The following is a 16,983-nucleotide window of genomic DNA, read 5'->3' as shown; positions in this document are numbered from 1 at the left end:
TAATTATATAGACTGCTCATTCTCATCAGCAGTCATCAAAATTCTAAGTATAAAGTCTAGCATCTTTCCTTTCACTTTGCTTTCTCTATCACTTACCTCAACTCGGGGCATTCCTGCATGCCTGAGAATCCAAGCAAGGAGAAAGTTTTCATCATCGATTCATCATCAAACCGGTCTGGATCAAATCTAAAAAGATTTGGGGCAAATCACAACAGAACTCCATTGCCATATTACATATTTGTACTATAAAAACATAGTTATCTAATAAAGTTTGGAAAGTACTGAAAATAAAAACTGTCACAATTGTATTTAAATTTCACCATTAGAGGCAACTTAGTCGATTAAACTGACTCTTGATTTCAGATCAGGTAATGATCTCAGGGTCATGGGATTGAGCCCTGCTTCAGGCTCAGTGCTCAGCTGAGATTGAATCTCAGTTTGAGATTCTTTCCCTCCCTCTCCCTCTGCCTCTTCCTTCCCCTCCCCTGCACACATGCACACTCTCTCTAAAATAAATAAGTAAAAATATTTAATAAAATTCACCTATTATGTTCTCAAACTATTAAACATATATTTAGTTTCTTTCTGCTTAATTTATTATTTCTAAACAATAGATAGAAAATATATTTCTCTGGAACCAGCAAGGAATGAAACTGTAACATGGGTGTGCATCATTTTATGAGATATAAGGATAAATCATACAAAATCACATAATGAATATTTAAATTTAAGAGTGTTCAGAACATCTGTTACATGAGACCATCTCATCAATATGTAAAGCATTTTACACTGCCTCTTCAATTAAAATGTATTTCCTAAAACTGGATACACCAGACTTAAAATTATATTCACCAATTATATTTACCTTCAGACTTACTAGTAAGTGGGAAATGAAGAGGCTAGAAGGGCTTTTTTTGTTTTGCTTTTAAAAGATTTTATTTATTCATTCATAGAAACACAGAAAGAGAGGCAGAAAACAAAGATAGAGGGAGAAGCAGGCTTGCCGTGGCGAGCCCGATGCAGGACTTGATCTCGGGGTCCCGGGATCACACTCTGAGCCAAAGGCAGATGCTCAACCACTGAGCCACCCAGGTGTCCCTAAGAAGGGTTTGTTTTTTTCCTTTACTTTTTAAAACCATAACGTTTATTTTGACTAATCGTTGAAATCCTTAAGATGAACTGGATGCTGCAACAGCTGCCCTCTTGGGCTTAGGTGTCGTTCCTTCACGGAATCCATGCCTGAATCTGCGGTATACAATCTTTAGGCGCCTCATTCGACCAGTCTCAGTGGTATTCCGTCTTCTAGCCTTGGCACTCCAGTTATACTTCCTCTTGCGCTTGGCAGGGTGGCCACACTTGCCGCAGGTGGACTTCTGAAGGCGGTAGGCCTTAGAGCCACAGCGGCGGCACAACGTGTGCATCTTGTTGCGACACTTTCCGAACCATGACGTCCCCTTTGTCATCTTGTTTCCGCAGCAGACCCCAAAGAGGAAGGTTTTTTTTTTATTGTACAGAATTTTATTTTATTATTTTTTTAATTTTAATTTTTATTTATGATAGTCACACAGAGAGAGAGAGAGAGAGAGAGAGAGAGAGGCAGAGACACAGGCAGAGGGAGAAGCAGGCTCCATGCACCGGGAGCCCGACGTGGGACTCGATCCCGGGTCTCCAGGATCACACCCTGGGCCAAAGGCAGGCGCTAAACCGCTGCGCTACCCAGGGATCCCTATTGTACAGAATTTTATTCTATAAAAAGTCACTGATGAAATAGGATATATAGAAACAAACAAACAAACTCACCCACTATGGAACATAAAAATTCCTCTCAAAACCAAATGTTAAAAGATTTAAACTGTGGCATGAGAAAAAAAAAAAAAAAGAATTCTGCTTCATTTTTCTTTTTCTTCTTTTCTTTTTTTTAAGATTATTTATTTATTTATTCACGAGAGAAACAGAGAGAGAGGCAGAGACACAGGAAGAGGTAGGAGAAGCAGGCTCCATGCCGAGAGCCCGACATGGGACTCGATCCTGCGACTCTGGGATCACACCCTGGGCCAAAGGCAGAGGCTAAACCACTGAGCCACTTAGGCGCCCCTCATTTTTTTCTTTTATTATTATTTTTTTAAGATTTTATTTATTTATTTATTTATTTATTTATTTATTTATTTATTTATTTAGTCATTGAGTTCAAGCCCCACACTGCATGTAGGGCTTAAAGTAAATAAAATAAAATTTTAAAAAATTAAGTAATCTTGGGGCTCCTCGGTGGCTCAGTCAATTGAGCATCCACCTTTTGTTTTTGGCACAGGTCATGATCTCATGGTTCCTGGGATCAGGCCCTGTGTCAGGCTCCATACTTAGCGAGGAGTCTTTCTCTCCTCTGCCGCCCACTTCCTCACTTGCTCTCTCTTCTCTAAAATAAATAAATCTTAAAAAAAAAATTAAGTAATCTCTACACCCAAAGTGGGGGCTTAAGCTTACAAACCCAAGATCAAGAGTTGCATGCTCTTCCAACTGAGCCAGCCAGGTTTTTCCTTTTATAAACTATCTTGAAAATTGAGACCTTAAATTTTACCCAAAGGTAACTATGTATTTTAGATTACAAAAGAATCAAACTTGATTTTTCCAATTATTTTACAAAACACCTCACATTTGGGGTGCCTGGGTTGTTCAATTGGTTAAGTGTCTGACTCTTGGTTTCAACTTAGGTCATGATCTCCTGTTCATGGAGTTGAACCCCGTGATGAGCTCTGTGCTCAGTGCAGGGTTCTGCTTCAGATTCCATGTTGGGCTCTATGCCCAGGGCAGGCTCTGCTTAAGATTCTTTCTCCCTCCCCTTCTGCCCTCCTCCCAAAATAAATAAAAACAATAACAACAGCCAAAAACATCTCACAATTTTAAGGATTAAGAATGAAATGAAAGCCAAAATAACCAAGGAATTTTGTTTTTCCAGCTTTACTGAAGTATATTTGACAAATAAAATCCAAAGACCTTACTCATCTTATAACTAAGAGTTTGTACCCTTTTATCAGCAGCTCCCTATTTCTCTTACCCCTACTCCTAGCCCCTGGCAAGGACCGCTCTATTGTTTCTGTGTGTTTGACTTTTTTTTTCCTTCTCCCAGATTACACACATAAGTGCTACAATGCAGTTCTCTGGCTTTTTTCACTTAGTATAATGATCTCCACATTCATCCATGTTGCACAAATAGAATTTCCTTCTTTTTCATGGCTCAATGTTTCACTATGTTGTCTATATATAGATATACACACATGTATAATGGAATATTCACTTCTTCTTTATCCATTTAACACCTGTTGGCATATCTTTTTTTTTTTTAAGATTTATTTATTTATTTATGAAAGACACAGAGAGAGAGAGAGAGGCAGAGACATAGGCAGAGGGAGAAGCAGGCTCCCTGCAGGGAGCCTGATGCGTGACTTAATTGCGGGATCACAACTGAGCCGAAGGCAGGCGCCCAACCACTGAGCCACCCAGGCGTCCCAGGATGACTGTTATCAAAAAGATAAGAGAGGAAAAAAAAAAAAAAAGATAAGAGAGGACAAATGCTGGCAAGGATATGGATAAAAGGGAATTCTGTTTTGTTTTGTTTTTTAAAGATTATTTATTTATTTATTTATTTGAGAGAGAGAGGGCACCTGAGTGAGAGCACAAGCAGGGGGAAGGAGAAGAGGGAGAGGGAGAAGCAGATTCCCTGTTGAGCAGGGAGCCCAATGCAGGGTTTGATCCCAGGACGCCCAAGCTGAAGGTAGGCACCCAACCAACTGAGCCACTCAGGTGCCCCAAAAGGGAATTCTTGTACGATGTTGGTGTGAATGTAAACTGACAGCCACAAGGGAAAATAGTATTGAGATTCCTCAAGAAATTAAAAACAAAACTACCATATGATCTAACAATGCCACTTCTACATATATATTCAAAGGAAACTCATTATCATGAAGAAATATCTGTACTCTCATGTTTATTGGTATCCTGGGCCATAAAAAAAGAAGGAAATCCTGGTATTTACACAATATGGATGAACCTAAGCCAAAATCAAGAACCATCCAGGCACCCTGGTATACCTTTCTATTTATATGTGTCACCTTCAATTTCTTTCATCAGTGTCTTATAGTTTCCAGAGTATAGGTCCTTCACTCCTTGGTTAAATTTATTCCTAAATTTTGGGGGTTTTTTGGGTAATTGTAAATGGGATTGTTTTCTTAATTTCTCTCTTTGCTAGTTTGTTATTAGTATATAGAAATGCTACAGATTTCTGTATATTAAATTTGTATACTGAAACTACTAAACTCATTTATTAGCTCTAATGGTTCTCTGATGGAGTGTTTAGGATTTTCTATATGTAATATGTTATGTACAAAAAGTGAGAATTTTACTTCTTCCTTACCAATTTGGATGCCTTTTATTTATTTTTTTTTCTTGTTTGATTGCTGTGGCGAGGACTTCCGTTACTATGTTGAATAAAAGTGATGAGACTGAACATCTCTGTCTTTTTCTTGATCTTAGAGGGAAAGCTTTCAGCTCTTTACCACTGAGGGTGATGTTGGCTGTGGGTTTGTCATATATGGCCTTTATTATGTTGAGTGATGTTCTTTGGCTATCAGAGGTCTGTTATCATTTCATACAAACGTTTACATTATTTGTTCTAGTACTGTGTAAAATACTATTCATACTTTACATCGTACTTTGTTAATGTGAAAGCAATCAAATCCCTTCCTGAGAAAGACTGGAAGATGGGCATTTGCCTGCCCCCTTTGGATTGAACATTGGAGGGTAGCCACAGTAAGTACATGCATGCCTATTAACAAGTACTTTTTTTTTTTTTAACATCTATTTATTTATTCATAAGAGACACAGAGAAAGAGGCAGAGATATAGGCAGAGGGAGAAGCAGGCTTCCCGCAAGGAGCCTGATGCAGGACTCCATCCTGGATCCCATGAGCCAAAGGCAGATGCTCAACCGTTGAGCCACCCAGCAGTCCCTTAACAACTACTTCTTTGTTTGCTATTGTCTTGTGATACTTATGAATACAAGATCCCCTGGCTACCAGAGTTAGGTAATTTGGGACATGTCCCTCAGATAGCAGCTATAAAATTGGGATCCTAGATGTGTACACAAGGGAGTTGCTTAGTTTTATTTTGGAGTAAATTGGATGAAGATCATGCCTACTGACTCCCCCAGGCTTCAGGGAGGACCATGATCGTTACAAGGAGATGTGTGCTGACTAGAAGTTGGCCCCTCAGGCAGCAGCTTCTAAAATATGCAGGAACCTCCTTCCAGGAAGAGTTTTTGCCTGTTCTCTTTTTGCTGAGACCTGGGGCAAAAGCCACAGGAAGTGTTTGTGTTCCCATCATACACCATTAAGAACTGCTTCTTGGGGATCCCTGGGTGGCTCAACGGTTTAGCGCCTGCCTTTGGCCCAGGGCGCGATCCTGGAGTCCCGGGATCAGGTCCCGCGTTGGGCTCCTGGCATGGAGCCTGCTTCTCCCTCCTCCTGTATCTCTGCCTCTTTCTCTCTCTCTCTCTCTGTCGATCATAAATAAATAAATAAATAAATAAATAAATAAATAAATAAATAAATAAATCTATCTTTAAAAAAAGATTTATAAAAAAAAATAAATAAAGAACTGCTTCTTTGTTCTCTATAAGCCTGTGGGACTTGTGAACACAAGCCCTGTTAGTTTTTAGAGTTAAGTATTTTAGAAACCCATATTTTGGGTGGGAGTCTTCAATTTGGGGCAGTAACTGTACAGTCCAAACCTTTTGATTCTCAGGGAGAAGCTGGCAGTTGGGGGCTTCCTCTCAATTAAATGGCACTGTGCTGGGAGTGGGTTTATGGTAAGAGTGTGTCTCACCCTTTCCTATACATTTCTTTCTTTTTCTTTTTCTTTTCTTTCTTTCTTTCTTTCTTTTCTTTTTTTTTTCTTTTCTTTTCTTTTCTCTCTTTCTCTCTTTCTTTCTTTCTTTCATCTATTCATGAGAGAGACACAGAGAGAGAAGCAGAGACATAGGCAGAGGGAGAAGCAGGCTGCATGCAGGAAGCCCAATGCGGAACTTGATCCCTGGACTCCAGGATCACCTCCTGAGCCAAAGGCAGACGCTCAACTGCTAAGCCACCCAGGCTTCCCTTCTACACATTTCAGTATGTGTATTTTCTCATTTGCCCAATGTGATAAGACACTCAGCTAGCTTCTGGATTTCTCTAAAAGGTAACTGTTCCATGCAGAGCAACACTGAGTGTGCCCATGAAAGGAAGGAAATTCAGGAGCCTGCTATATCACCTTTTGGTCTCAGTCCATACTGAGGTTTCTGATACTTGCCTTCATTCTTTTCAGTTGAGAATTTTATATGTTAGTCTGGTTTTTAAATGTGATAATGTTTCATAATTTACTATAGAGTAATATTTACATTATTATCTATTTAAATCACAGAACTTGACCCAGGTTTTCTTGCTCTGAAACACTGCCAATATGGTAATAGTAATAATGTATTTCTATCATTTCTTTTTAAGATTTATTTATTTAAGAGAAAGAAAGACAGCAAGACCAGGGGGATAGGTAAAAGGAGAGAATCTCAAGCAGAGTGCAGAGCCCAATGAAGGGCTTGATCTCACAACCTGAACCAAAATCAAGAGTTGGACACTAAACTGACTGAACCAACCAGATACCCCTCTATCATTTCTTTTTATTAAATAAATCATATCCAGATATTTTTCTATAGGGAGAATATGTTAATGTCAGTTACTCAAAAAGAAAACTTATTAAAACTAATGAAATACTACCACCTATCTATTAGAATAGCTCAAACAAACAAAGAAACAAAAGAACAAAACAAATCAGTGATAGCAGTCAGTGCTACTGAGGCTGTAGAGAAGATGAATCTCTCAAGCACTGCTGGTGAAAAACTCTGAAAAACAGCCTGGCGGTTTCTTGCAAAACTAAATGTGCACTAAACTATATGACCCAGCAATTGCATTGTTGGGCATTTATCCCAAAGAAATGAAATCTTATGTTCATACAAAAACCCTTACATGAATATTCATAGCAGCTGCATTACCAAAACAACCCAAATGTTCTCCAGTGGATGAAAGACTGAAAAACTATGGTATCTCCATATAAAAGAATACTATGCAGCTATAAAATGGGATGAAACATACTACATTTGCCTCAAGAGCATTAAGTTTAGTGAAAAAAGTTAATCTCTTCATCCTTGTCTCTGTGTGACAGTTATTTTTAAACAGTAAGTAATTGTCTCTACAGAGTCTCAGTCTATGTACATTTTTGTTAGTGTGAACTGTCTCACAAGGGGAGGTGCCCAGCTTCAGAAAGGTTTTCATTAGTATTAAAATTATTACTAACATTTCCTAAATCTGATTATATTTGATTCCTAGAAATAATTTCCACATTTTAACATATATATTTTTTTTAATATTTTCAATTTGCGACCTAGATTCTCTTTTTTGAGGGACAGGAATAGTGTCAAAAGTTCCAGCAAAGTTCTTATATTTTTCATATTACACTTCAAATTTAGCAAAAACTTGGCATTTTCCACATGGTAATTTTTAAAACAATTTTAAAATTGGAAATACTAGTTTTTTAAAATTATAAGCATAAATTTTTCCACCAATGTATATCTTCAATTTTGTTATATCATTTGGAATATAAAATTTACTTTTTACTTACAGCAAATTTTAAGATTGTTATTTCATTTATTAGATTTCTTTTAATATAATTATAATATTAAAAACTAAAATAAGAACACTTAATAAACCCATTAATACACTCCAAAACTAGGCACAAGTATTTTAATCATGCCACCAACCCTGTCTCACTACACTTAACACAGTTATATTTTATTTTTTTATTTTTAAGTAATCTCAACACCCAATGTGGGGCTCAAACCTACAACTCCAAAATCAAGAGTTGCATACTCCAAAGACTGAGCCAACCAGGCACCCACAACACCTGTCTTAACCCCAATCAACTTAATATATAACCTTCTACCAGGGCAGTAAATCTTAACCCTTTTTTTAAAGATTTTATTTATTTACTCATGAGAGAGAGAGAGAGGCAGAGACACAGGCTGAGGGAGAAGCAGGCTCCATGCAGGGAGCCCGATGTAGGACTTGATCTCGGGTCTCCAGGATCACAACCTGGGCCAAAGGCAGGCACTAAACTGCTGAGCCACCCGGGCTGCCCTTAACCACCCCCCCCCTTTTTTTTTTAAGATTTTATTTATTTATTTCACAGAGAGACAAGGCATAGGCAGGGGGGAGAGGGAGAGGAAGAGGGAGAAGCAGGCTCCTTGATACATCCCAGGACCCAGGAAGCTAAGGCAGACACTTAACCGACAGGATTTTACTTGATGCCTATCTAGAAAGCCAACAGTAGCAGCTTTGTTCTTCACCTTTTCTTTCTCCTGCCATTCTCATATATAACATGTATAGAAACATCTACTTTCTGAATTTGACTAAAGAGATTAATAATTGAGACCAACAGCAGGAAAACAAAGAAACTGCATAAGAACACTAACTTACCAACAAAAGAATTCCAAAATTCCACTGAAATTAAAGTATAGTTGTAGAGATTAAAAGGATCTTAGGATAGAAGTGATAATAGGAAAGACAATGAGTAGCAGATAGCAGATTCATGAAAGAAAGTAGTGAACAGAAGATACCAAAGAGGGATGCCTGGATGGCTCAGAGGTTGAGCATCTGCCTTCAGCTCAGGCCGTGATCCCGGGGTCTGGGATAGAGTCACACACTGGGCTCCTTGCAGGAAGCCTGCTTCTTCCTCTATGTCTCTGCCTCTCTCTCTGTGTCTCTCATGAATAAATAAATAAAATCTTAAAAGAAAAAAGAAGATACCAAAGAGAAGGGAGTGGCTTTTATATTATATCATTATCACACTTAAATTTTCTCCTCAAAACTTACAAAAGGAATGCAAAACACATAAAAATCAATAATTACAAAGATAAAGAGCTATTTCATACTTGTGTGGTGATGGCCAAGTCCTGGGATCCTGCAGTATCACACCAAGTGCATAAAGAACAAGGGTCTGCAAAAAAATTACTCTAGTTAGTCAAGGCTTAACAGAGACAAAATGACTGCCAGAGAAACAACTCATCCTAAATGCTCTTTTAATATAGATAATCAATACAAAATAAAAATAGAAAGTAATTAAAGAAAAGGTCATTATTTTGATGATTTTTACAGTAGAGAAGGCCTCCCTAGGCATGACAAAATCTGGCAATCATAAAGGAATAACAGACCTAACCATGATCATTTAAAACCTGCATCCAGTAAAAACAAAACATACCAAAATCACTAGTAAAAGATAAATAGTAGGAAAAATATATTTTCCATATAATTGAGTGTATGTACAATATACAAAAAGATATATAAGTTTACTAGAAAGAAAAATGACTTACAAGCACATAATTCACAAAAGAAGAAATACAAACTGTTAAATATGTATGAAAAGCTGCTCAATCTCTCCAATGATCAAGGAAAAGCAAATTAAAATAATGGGACAATATTTCATATAAGAAATATGTAAAAAAATTCATAAATCCAGAGTAGGTGAGGATATGAAGAGAAATAGCACTCACACACATTGTTGCTAAAAATATATATTGCCTCTTAGGGGGCAATTTAAATTTAACATATATAAGCACTTTGACCCTAAAACTCTATTTCTAAGGCTCTACTCAATACCTATACAAGTATATGATTTGTAATAACAAAAAGTTGATGTAATCTAAATTTCCACCAATGGAGACTGCATTTACTATAAACACACTCTTCCAATGGAATAATATATATCCATTAAAAATAGTAAGTTGGATCTATATCAACTACCAGTTGTACTAATTAACCACAATACACCTAATGCAAGCAAATTAATGAATATATGAAAAGCGACCTTTCACATATAAATTCAATTTTTAAAATACATACATATATGTGTATATACACATACAGAGTAATATACATACATAGAAAAAGATCTACAAAAATACACAGCAAAGTATTAACAGTAGTACATGTGAAGAAGGGAGCCTTTCTTTTATATTGTTTATACCCTAAAACGACATATATCATTGTCATTTAAAATAACTATGTCTTCAATTTAATAACAGGTCATTTATTGGACATTTTAGACAATTCAATACACACTGAAAGAACTGAAAAAAATAACTGAATAAGTTAAGTATGCCAAATGTTTCCTACCTCTCTAGGAATAATAAATTTGTCAATCTTTCCTTCAATATCTTGAAGCCGGGCAGAAACTGGGGTCAGTTTGGCAGTCCGAACAGTTTCACAAAGTACGTGCCGACAATATCTGTTTAAAAGAATTTTTTTTTTACAGTTCTTAACTCTAGGAAAGGCAGTTTGAAATGTATGTACATTTTTAAATGTCATTCAACAACTTTAATAATCTTCCAAATTTGAAATAGTTATATAATTCTAATTTGCTTGAAAATAAGTTATATATTAGAGGTATATAAAGTACAGATAGGTATAAATTTTAACAAATAAAAAAAACTTTAAGAGTACTAGAATAAAACTCAAAACAGTATTTTTATTATTGAGTAGAAAAGTCCTTTATTTTTAATAAAAGATTTTAGAAATTTTAATAAAGAACTTTCCTCCTCAAAAATTATAAAAATACTGACACAATGACAGAAACCATAAGAAAAATACAAGTAATCCAACTATGGAAATTTTTTTTTTACATATTTGCAATCACAAGTACAACTGAAAAACAACTGGGAAAAATAAGTATGTATATTTGTAATGTCTAAAAGCTCTTTAAAAATCCATAATTAAAATCATCAAACACCCCAACACAAATATGTACAGGGAATAAAAAAAAAACAATTCACATACAACAAAATACAAATGGTCGAGAAACATGTGAAATGATACTTAACCTCCTTAACAATGGAAAGATTGCCAATTAAAGCAAAATTTTTTACTTGTCAGAATAGCAAAAATGAAAAATAATGACAATAGACAATACTAATAAAAATGGGGGAAAATACATTATCCAGTTGTTCAAAGTATAAATTGGTACACTCTTTCTGAAGGGTAACTTGGCAATATGTCTAAAAATATTAGGCATACATCACAATAATAAAAGCTAAAATGCATTGAAATCTTAACACAAGCCAATTCTTTTAAATACTTTCTATGCAGTATCTCATTTAATCCTTATAAGAACCTCATGGATGCTATTTCTGTTTTAATTTTATAGATTTTTAAGAAATAAGGCAATTGTCTAAGATCACATAGCAGGGAAGTGATGTCAACAGGATTCAAACCCAGGTCTGCCTTACTCTATAGTCCCCAATCATAAATACTAGATTATTGTATATATCCTTAAATATCAATCTCATCTTTAGGACTTTATTAACAGAAACAACTGGAAATTTAAATAAAAATGCAAGCGTTGGAATTTTGATTGTTTATAATACTTAAAAACAACAAAACAAAAAAGGAAACATCCTTCTTTCCTTCTTTGAACAAGTATTTATTGGGTACCTGCTACATTAGAAGCACTGAGTTAGATACTGAGCTACAAGAGTGAATAGGACAGATACAAAGGCACTCAAGGTCTAGTTGGCATGGAAAGAGAGAGAGGTAGGATGAACAAGGATTGTTCAAGGATTAACAGTTTAAAAAGCACAGTAACTGTGATGATAAAGCAAATTCAAGGTTTTGGAGAACACATGGCAGAAGCATCTAACTGAAGAAAGGACTTTGTAGAGAATTAAGCACCTGAGGCTAGGACCTGCAGGAAAAACTGGAGTTAGCTAGAAGAAGAGAAAGGAAGAGAGAATCTAGACAAAGAAGTAGTCTGCAAAAGCCAGGAGATAAGAAAGAGTACTGCAGCTTTGAAGAAACAAAACAACTTCAGTATAGCTAAATTTAAGGTATGAACAGACACAAATAAGAGATAAGGTGGGAAAGGAATATAAGGACTAGCTCTTGAAATGTCTCATAAACCATGTTGGTGAGTTTAAATTTTATCTTAAGGGCAACCAGACATCGCTGAAAGATTTTCAACCGGTGAGTCATCTGCCCAGATGTTGACTCCACAGGTATAAAAAGATTACTAGAACAGTGATTCTCAACATTAAAATTAGAAATAGAACATATTGAAATCATCTGAGAAGCTTTTGAAAACTTCTGATGCCCAGAGACTGTTGGTTTGGAATTGGTCCTAAGTTATCTGTATGTTTAAGCACCTAAAGTGTTTACTGCATGGAGTCACAGGCTCCAGTAGCAATTTGGAGACTGGATTAGAGGGAGCAAGATCCAAGGCTGTTGAAACATCCCAGGCAAGTTGACAGTGGTCTGAATAGAGTGGGGACAATGAAAAGAACTAAAATTAAACTTCCAGCTAAAAGATGTTTGGAAAGTATAATCAACAGAACTTAACTGCTAACTGGGTGTGGTAGAGTTATACATTTAAGAATACTGCCCAAAAAATATTTAGAAAAAAGAAGGAATTGACAGAAGAATTCTATTTTTATATTTTAAAACTTTCTGAAATTTTTTATTTTAAATATATATGCATATATATGGAGAAAAATCTAGAAAAATAGTAGAAATAGTTAACAATTGTCATCTCTTAAGGATACATTTACAGAAAACCTTCACTTTCCACTTCATACTCTTCTGCATTATAAAAACTTCAAGTGACAAGTATTACTTTAAAATGAAAAATTGTTATATTTAAGGTAATAAAGAAAACTTATAACATTTTGAAGAATTTGTTAACAGAAGTCTCCCTATCTTCTTTTCTATGATTAAAAGAGGCTCCAAGATAGAGTTGATTGCCTACTGTCCAGGCTCAAACTTCTAACAGTCATAGTTGCTATTTTTAAAATATCTTTTTTAAAAAAATTTTATTTATTTATTCATGAGAGACACACAGAGAGAGAAGCAGAGACATAGGCAGAGGGAGAAGCAGGCTCCACTCAGGGAGCCCGATATGGGACTCGATCCAGGATACCTGGATCATGCCCTGAGCCAAAAGCAGATGCTCGACCACTGAGCCACCCTGGTGTCCCTTAAAAAATCTTTTTAATTAAAGTATTATCTACATATAAAAATCTGTTTTACCTATACAATGTGGTAAATGTTAGTAACTGTGTACAATTCTGCTACCACAACCATCATCAAGATATAGAACAGTTTCTTCACCCTAAAAACTTTTCTCATTCTCCCTGCCAGTTGATCCCCTCCACATTACTGGCCCCAAACAACCACCAATCTGCTTCCTATCACAGTAGTTTCACCTTAATGAAATCACATTGTATACAGTCTTTATGTTTCACCTCTTTTACTTAACATAATGACAGTTATCCACTTTGTTGTACATATTGATATTCTATTACTTTTTACCACTTGGGAAGATTCCAAGGTACAGATATAACACAATTTGTTTTTGTATTCACCAGTTGATAAATATCTGAACTGCTTCCAGTTTTTTGCTATCATGAATAATATTGCTACAAACATTTGCATAAATGTCTCTGTATGCACATATTTTTTCATTTCTCTTGGGTAAATTTCTCTTGGAGAATTTTTGGGTTGTATGGTAAGTGTATGTTTAACTGCCACACTTTTCCAACAGGTCTGTACCATTTAGCATTTCCATCAACAAAATAGGAGTGTCCACTTACTTAAACATCACTGATACTATTTTATATAGTCTAATGTAAAGGTTTCCCAAAACTACCTTATGATTTTAAAAAGCAAATTAAATTATCTAATAAAATATGTATGTAAATATTTTAAGTCCTATAAAAATATATAACCTTTCCTAGATGTTATCATTAGCTTTATTTTTTTAAGACTTTATTTATTCATGACACAGAGAGAGAGAGAGAGGGGCAGAGACATAGGCAGACGGAGAAACAGGCTCCATGCAGGGAGCCCAATGTGGGACTTGATCCCAGGTCTCTGGGATCATGCCCTGGGCTGAAAGCAGACACCCAACTGCTGAGCCACCCAGGGATCCCTTATCATTAGCTTTCAATAAGATAGTTAAACTACATCAAGTTTACCTATTAATGATCTCCTCTTCTTTTTATTGTATTCTTACCTGAGCTGCTCAATTTTCTCTGGAGTAATAGGATCCTTTCCAAAAACATGGTCTATCTCTTCATAAAGTTTTTTCTGAACCTCTTCAGAGGTGGTTAAAAAACAGATTGCCCAGGTGCACACTAAGTAAAAATGTATATTAATAACAATGAAAATAACAAATTCATAGTTTGGGTGTAGAATAAGATAAAATATACTATTTTTTTCTTGTATTTTCTTTTCGGATATGGAAGATACATAAATGCTACCAAAAAATAAAACAAGATTGTTCACAAGATTTGTACTTCTTTGAACAGAACATGAATATTTATATAATACTCCTAAAGAGATCTGCAATTTCTTTCTTAAAACTGGCAAGTAACTGAAGCCAAAAATGCATTTTACCTTCAGTTAAACCGTAATGATAATAAATAAACTCCATTATCTGGAGGAGTGTTAAATGTTGGTAACTGTAATGGATTGTCTGGTTCACCCAACCTTGTGTAATAAAAATATTGATTTATCAGTTCTTTCAGGAGACCTAATGAAATGATTCATACAAATTAAAGTAGCAGGATATTTACCTATATATACATCAATATTCTAAATTTTTATTTGTAATGGTAAATACACTGGATCAAGAATGGGCACTGGTGGGATCCCTGGGTGGCGCAGCGGTTTGGCGCCTGCCTTTGGCCCAGGGCGCGATCCTGGAGACCCGGGATCGAATCCCACGTCAGGCTCCCGGTGCATGGGGCCTGCTTCTCCCTCTGCCTGTGTCTCTGACTCTCTCTCTCTCTGTGACTATCATAAATAAATAAAAATTAAAAAAAAAAAAAAAGAATGGGCACTGGTTATTGCTTAGGATAATGGTCCTCAAAATCACTTGGGAATCGGTTGATGGCACAACCCCACATTCAGAGATCCTTTTCTTATTTTTTTAAAGATTTTATTTATTCATAAGAGACAAAAAGAGAGAGGCAGAGATACAGGCTGAGGGAGAAGCAGGATTCCTGCAAGAAGTCTGATGTGGGATTCGATCCCAGATCCTGGGATCACACCCTGGGTCAAAGGCCAACGCTCAACTGCTGAGCCACCCAGGCATGCCATAAATTCCATTTAAAAATATATATATTTTAATTATTTGATAGAGCGAGTGCAAGTGGAAGGGAGGAGCAGAAAGAGGAGATGCAAACTCCGTGTTGAGCAGGGAGCCCAATGTGGGGCTAGATGTGGAGCTCGATCCCAGGACCCTGGGATCATGACTTGAGCCGAAGGCAGACACTTAACCGACTGAGCCATCCAGGTGCCCCACCTAAATCCCATTTAATCTCTAATACCTGGACATCTCTAGATGTCAAAAAAAAATTTTTTTAAGATTTTATTTATTTATTCATGAAAGACAGAGAGAGAGAGGCAGAGACACAGGCAGAGGGAGAAGTAAGCTCCATGCAAGAAGCTCGATGTGGGACTTGAACCCGGGAATTCAGGATTATGCCCTGAGCCAAAGGCAGGTGCTCAGCTGCTGAGCCATCCAAGCGTCTCTAGATGTCAAAAATTTTACAAAGAAGAAAAACATAAGGGAAGTTTACATTTTTAAAAAAAAAAGATTTTATTTATTTATTCTTGAAAGACACAGAGAGAGAGAGAGAGGCAGAGACAGGCAGAGGGAGAAGCAGGCTCCATGTCAGCATCATGAAGCCTGATATGGGACTTGATCCCGGGATTCTGGGGTCACCTCCAAGACAAAGGCCGATGCTCAACCGCTGAGCCACCCAGGAATCCTGAAAGTTTACATTTTTAATCATTGTTTTTAAAGAGAGAATTGTAAATGAAATCCTTCAAATGAACATAATTTTTTTTATTTCAAACTGATGTTTTAATACTTCCTTTAGCATTTTTTATTAGTATATTTCTATAAACATATGCAAATTTCTATAAATACCATGTGAATGAATGGTACTCTGCTAAACTAAAAAGCAGTAAGGAAACTTAGAAATATATCACACATTTTAGAATTTTAAATAAAAGTCTCCTTCAATTCCACCAAGAGAGGAGTTCTTTTAAATCATGATTTCTGTGGCCTATATCCTCTGTTGGTAGACCTTAATAATAGCAAACTGGATTGGAGTCAAAGTGAAAAGCTGCAGCAGGAAATTGAAAAGCTCGCTGCTCTGGTTGGAAAGGTGTCAATAGCAGTTCATTTAAAGGCACTAACTAGAATTCACAATCCATAAACTGTGTCAAGAAATTTATGGCAATGTTCAGAGGTGGCATAGAGCACCTGGGGTGAAAAAAAAAAGGTAGCTGTGTGAATCAAGCCTTTCAAACAAGAATAAAAAAGTCTAAAAGAAAGAAAATTATAAAGAGGTCTTGCAAACAATGTTTCCTTTATTTTACCTGTGTATATTTTATAATCTATCTCAAAAAGAAATCAATTCATACTTACATTTTGCGGTTATTATGCAACTGGCCAGAGAAAATATCATACTGTCTTCAAGGATCTAGGAGAGGAAACTAAGTTTAGAAAGTGTAAAATGTAAAGTGGCCTGTATTAGACCCTACTAAAATAACCTATAGTATAGAATTAGGGTCAAGAAAAAGGAAAAAAGCATAGTATTTCTTTACAATGTTTTCAGTTAAAAAAAAAAAAAAAAAAAGGCGCCTGCCTTGACCCAGGGCGCGATCCTGGAGACCAGGGATCGAATCCCGCATCGGGCTCCCAGTGCATGGAGCCTGCTTCTCCCTCTGCCTGTGTCTCTGCCTCTCTCTCTCTCTCTCTGTGTGACTATCATAAATAAATAAAAAAAAATTTAAAAAAAAAAAGGTAAAACACAACCTAAAAACTGCACTGGCTTTTTGATGCA

General features: G+C 36.2%; 1 protein-coding gene across 8 annotated transcripts in view; it reads right to left on the bottom strand.

The window, feature by feature from the left end:
- LOC112656409 (cytochrome P450 20A1) overlaps positions 1-16,983 on the bottom strand; it is a 70,276-nt gene that overhangs the window by 14,820 nt on the left and 38,473 nt on the right. For 7 of the 8 annotated variants that reach the window (XM_025441732.3, XM_025441733.3, XM_035710780.2 and 4 more), the window contains 5 exons: positions 16,566-16,620; positions 14,139-14,259; positions 10,253-10,364; positions 9,013-9,077; positions 97-186 (listed from right to left, as the gene is read on the bottom strand). In XM_025441732.3, the coding sequence (XP_025297517.1) occupies positions 97-186; positions 9,013-9,077; positions 10,253-10,364; positions 14,139-14,259; positions 16,566-16,620 (443 nt within the window). Of the gene's footprint in view, positions 1-96; positions 187-914; positions 1,464-9,012; positions 9,078-10,252; positions 10,365-14,138; positions 14,260-16,565; positions 16,621-16,983 lie in introns of those variants that run through there. The other variant, XM_025441734.3, reaches the window with a different exon arrangement.

The sequence above is a fragment of the Canis lupus genome, chromosome 37 (genome assembly GCF_003254725.2).
Source record: "Canis lupus dingo isolate Sandy chromosome 37, ASM325472v2, whole genome shotgun sequence".
NCBI classification, from domain to species: Eukaryota; Metazoa; Chordata; class Mammalia; order Carnivora; family Canidae; genus Canis; species Canis lupus.
The sequence above is the reverse complement of the archived record's forward strand: the minus strand, read 5'-3'. Positions and strand labels throughout refer to the sequence as shown.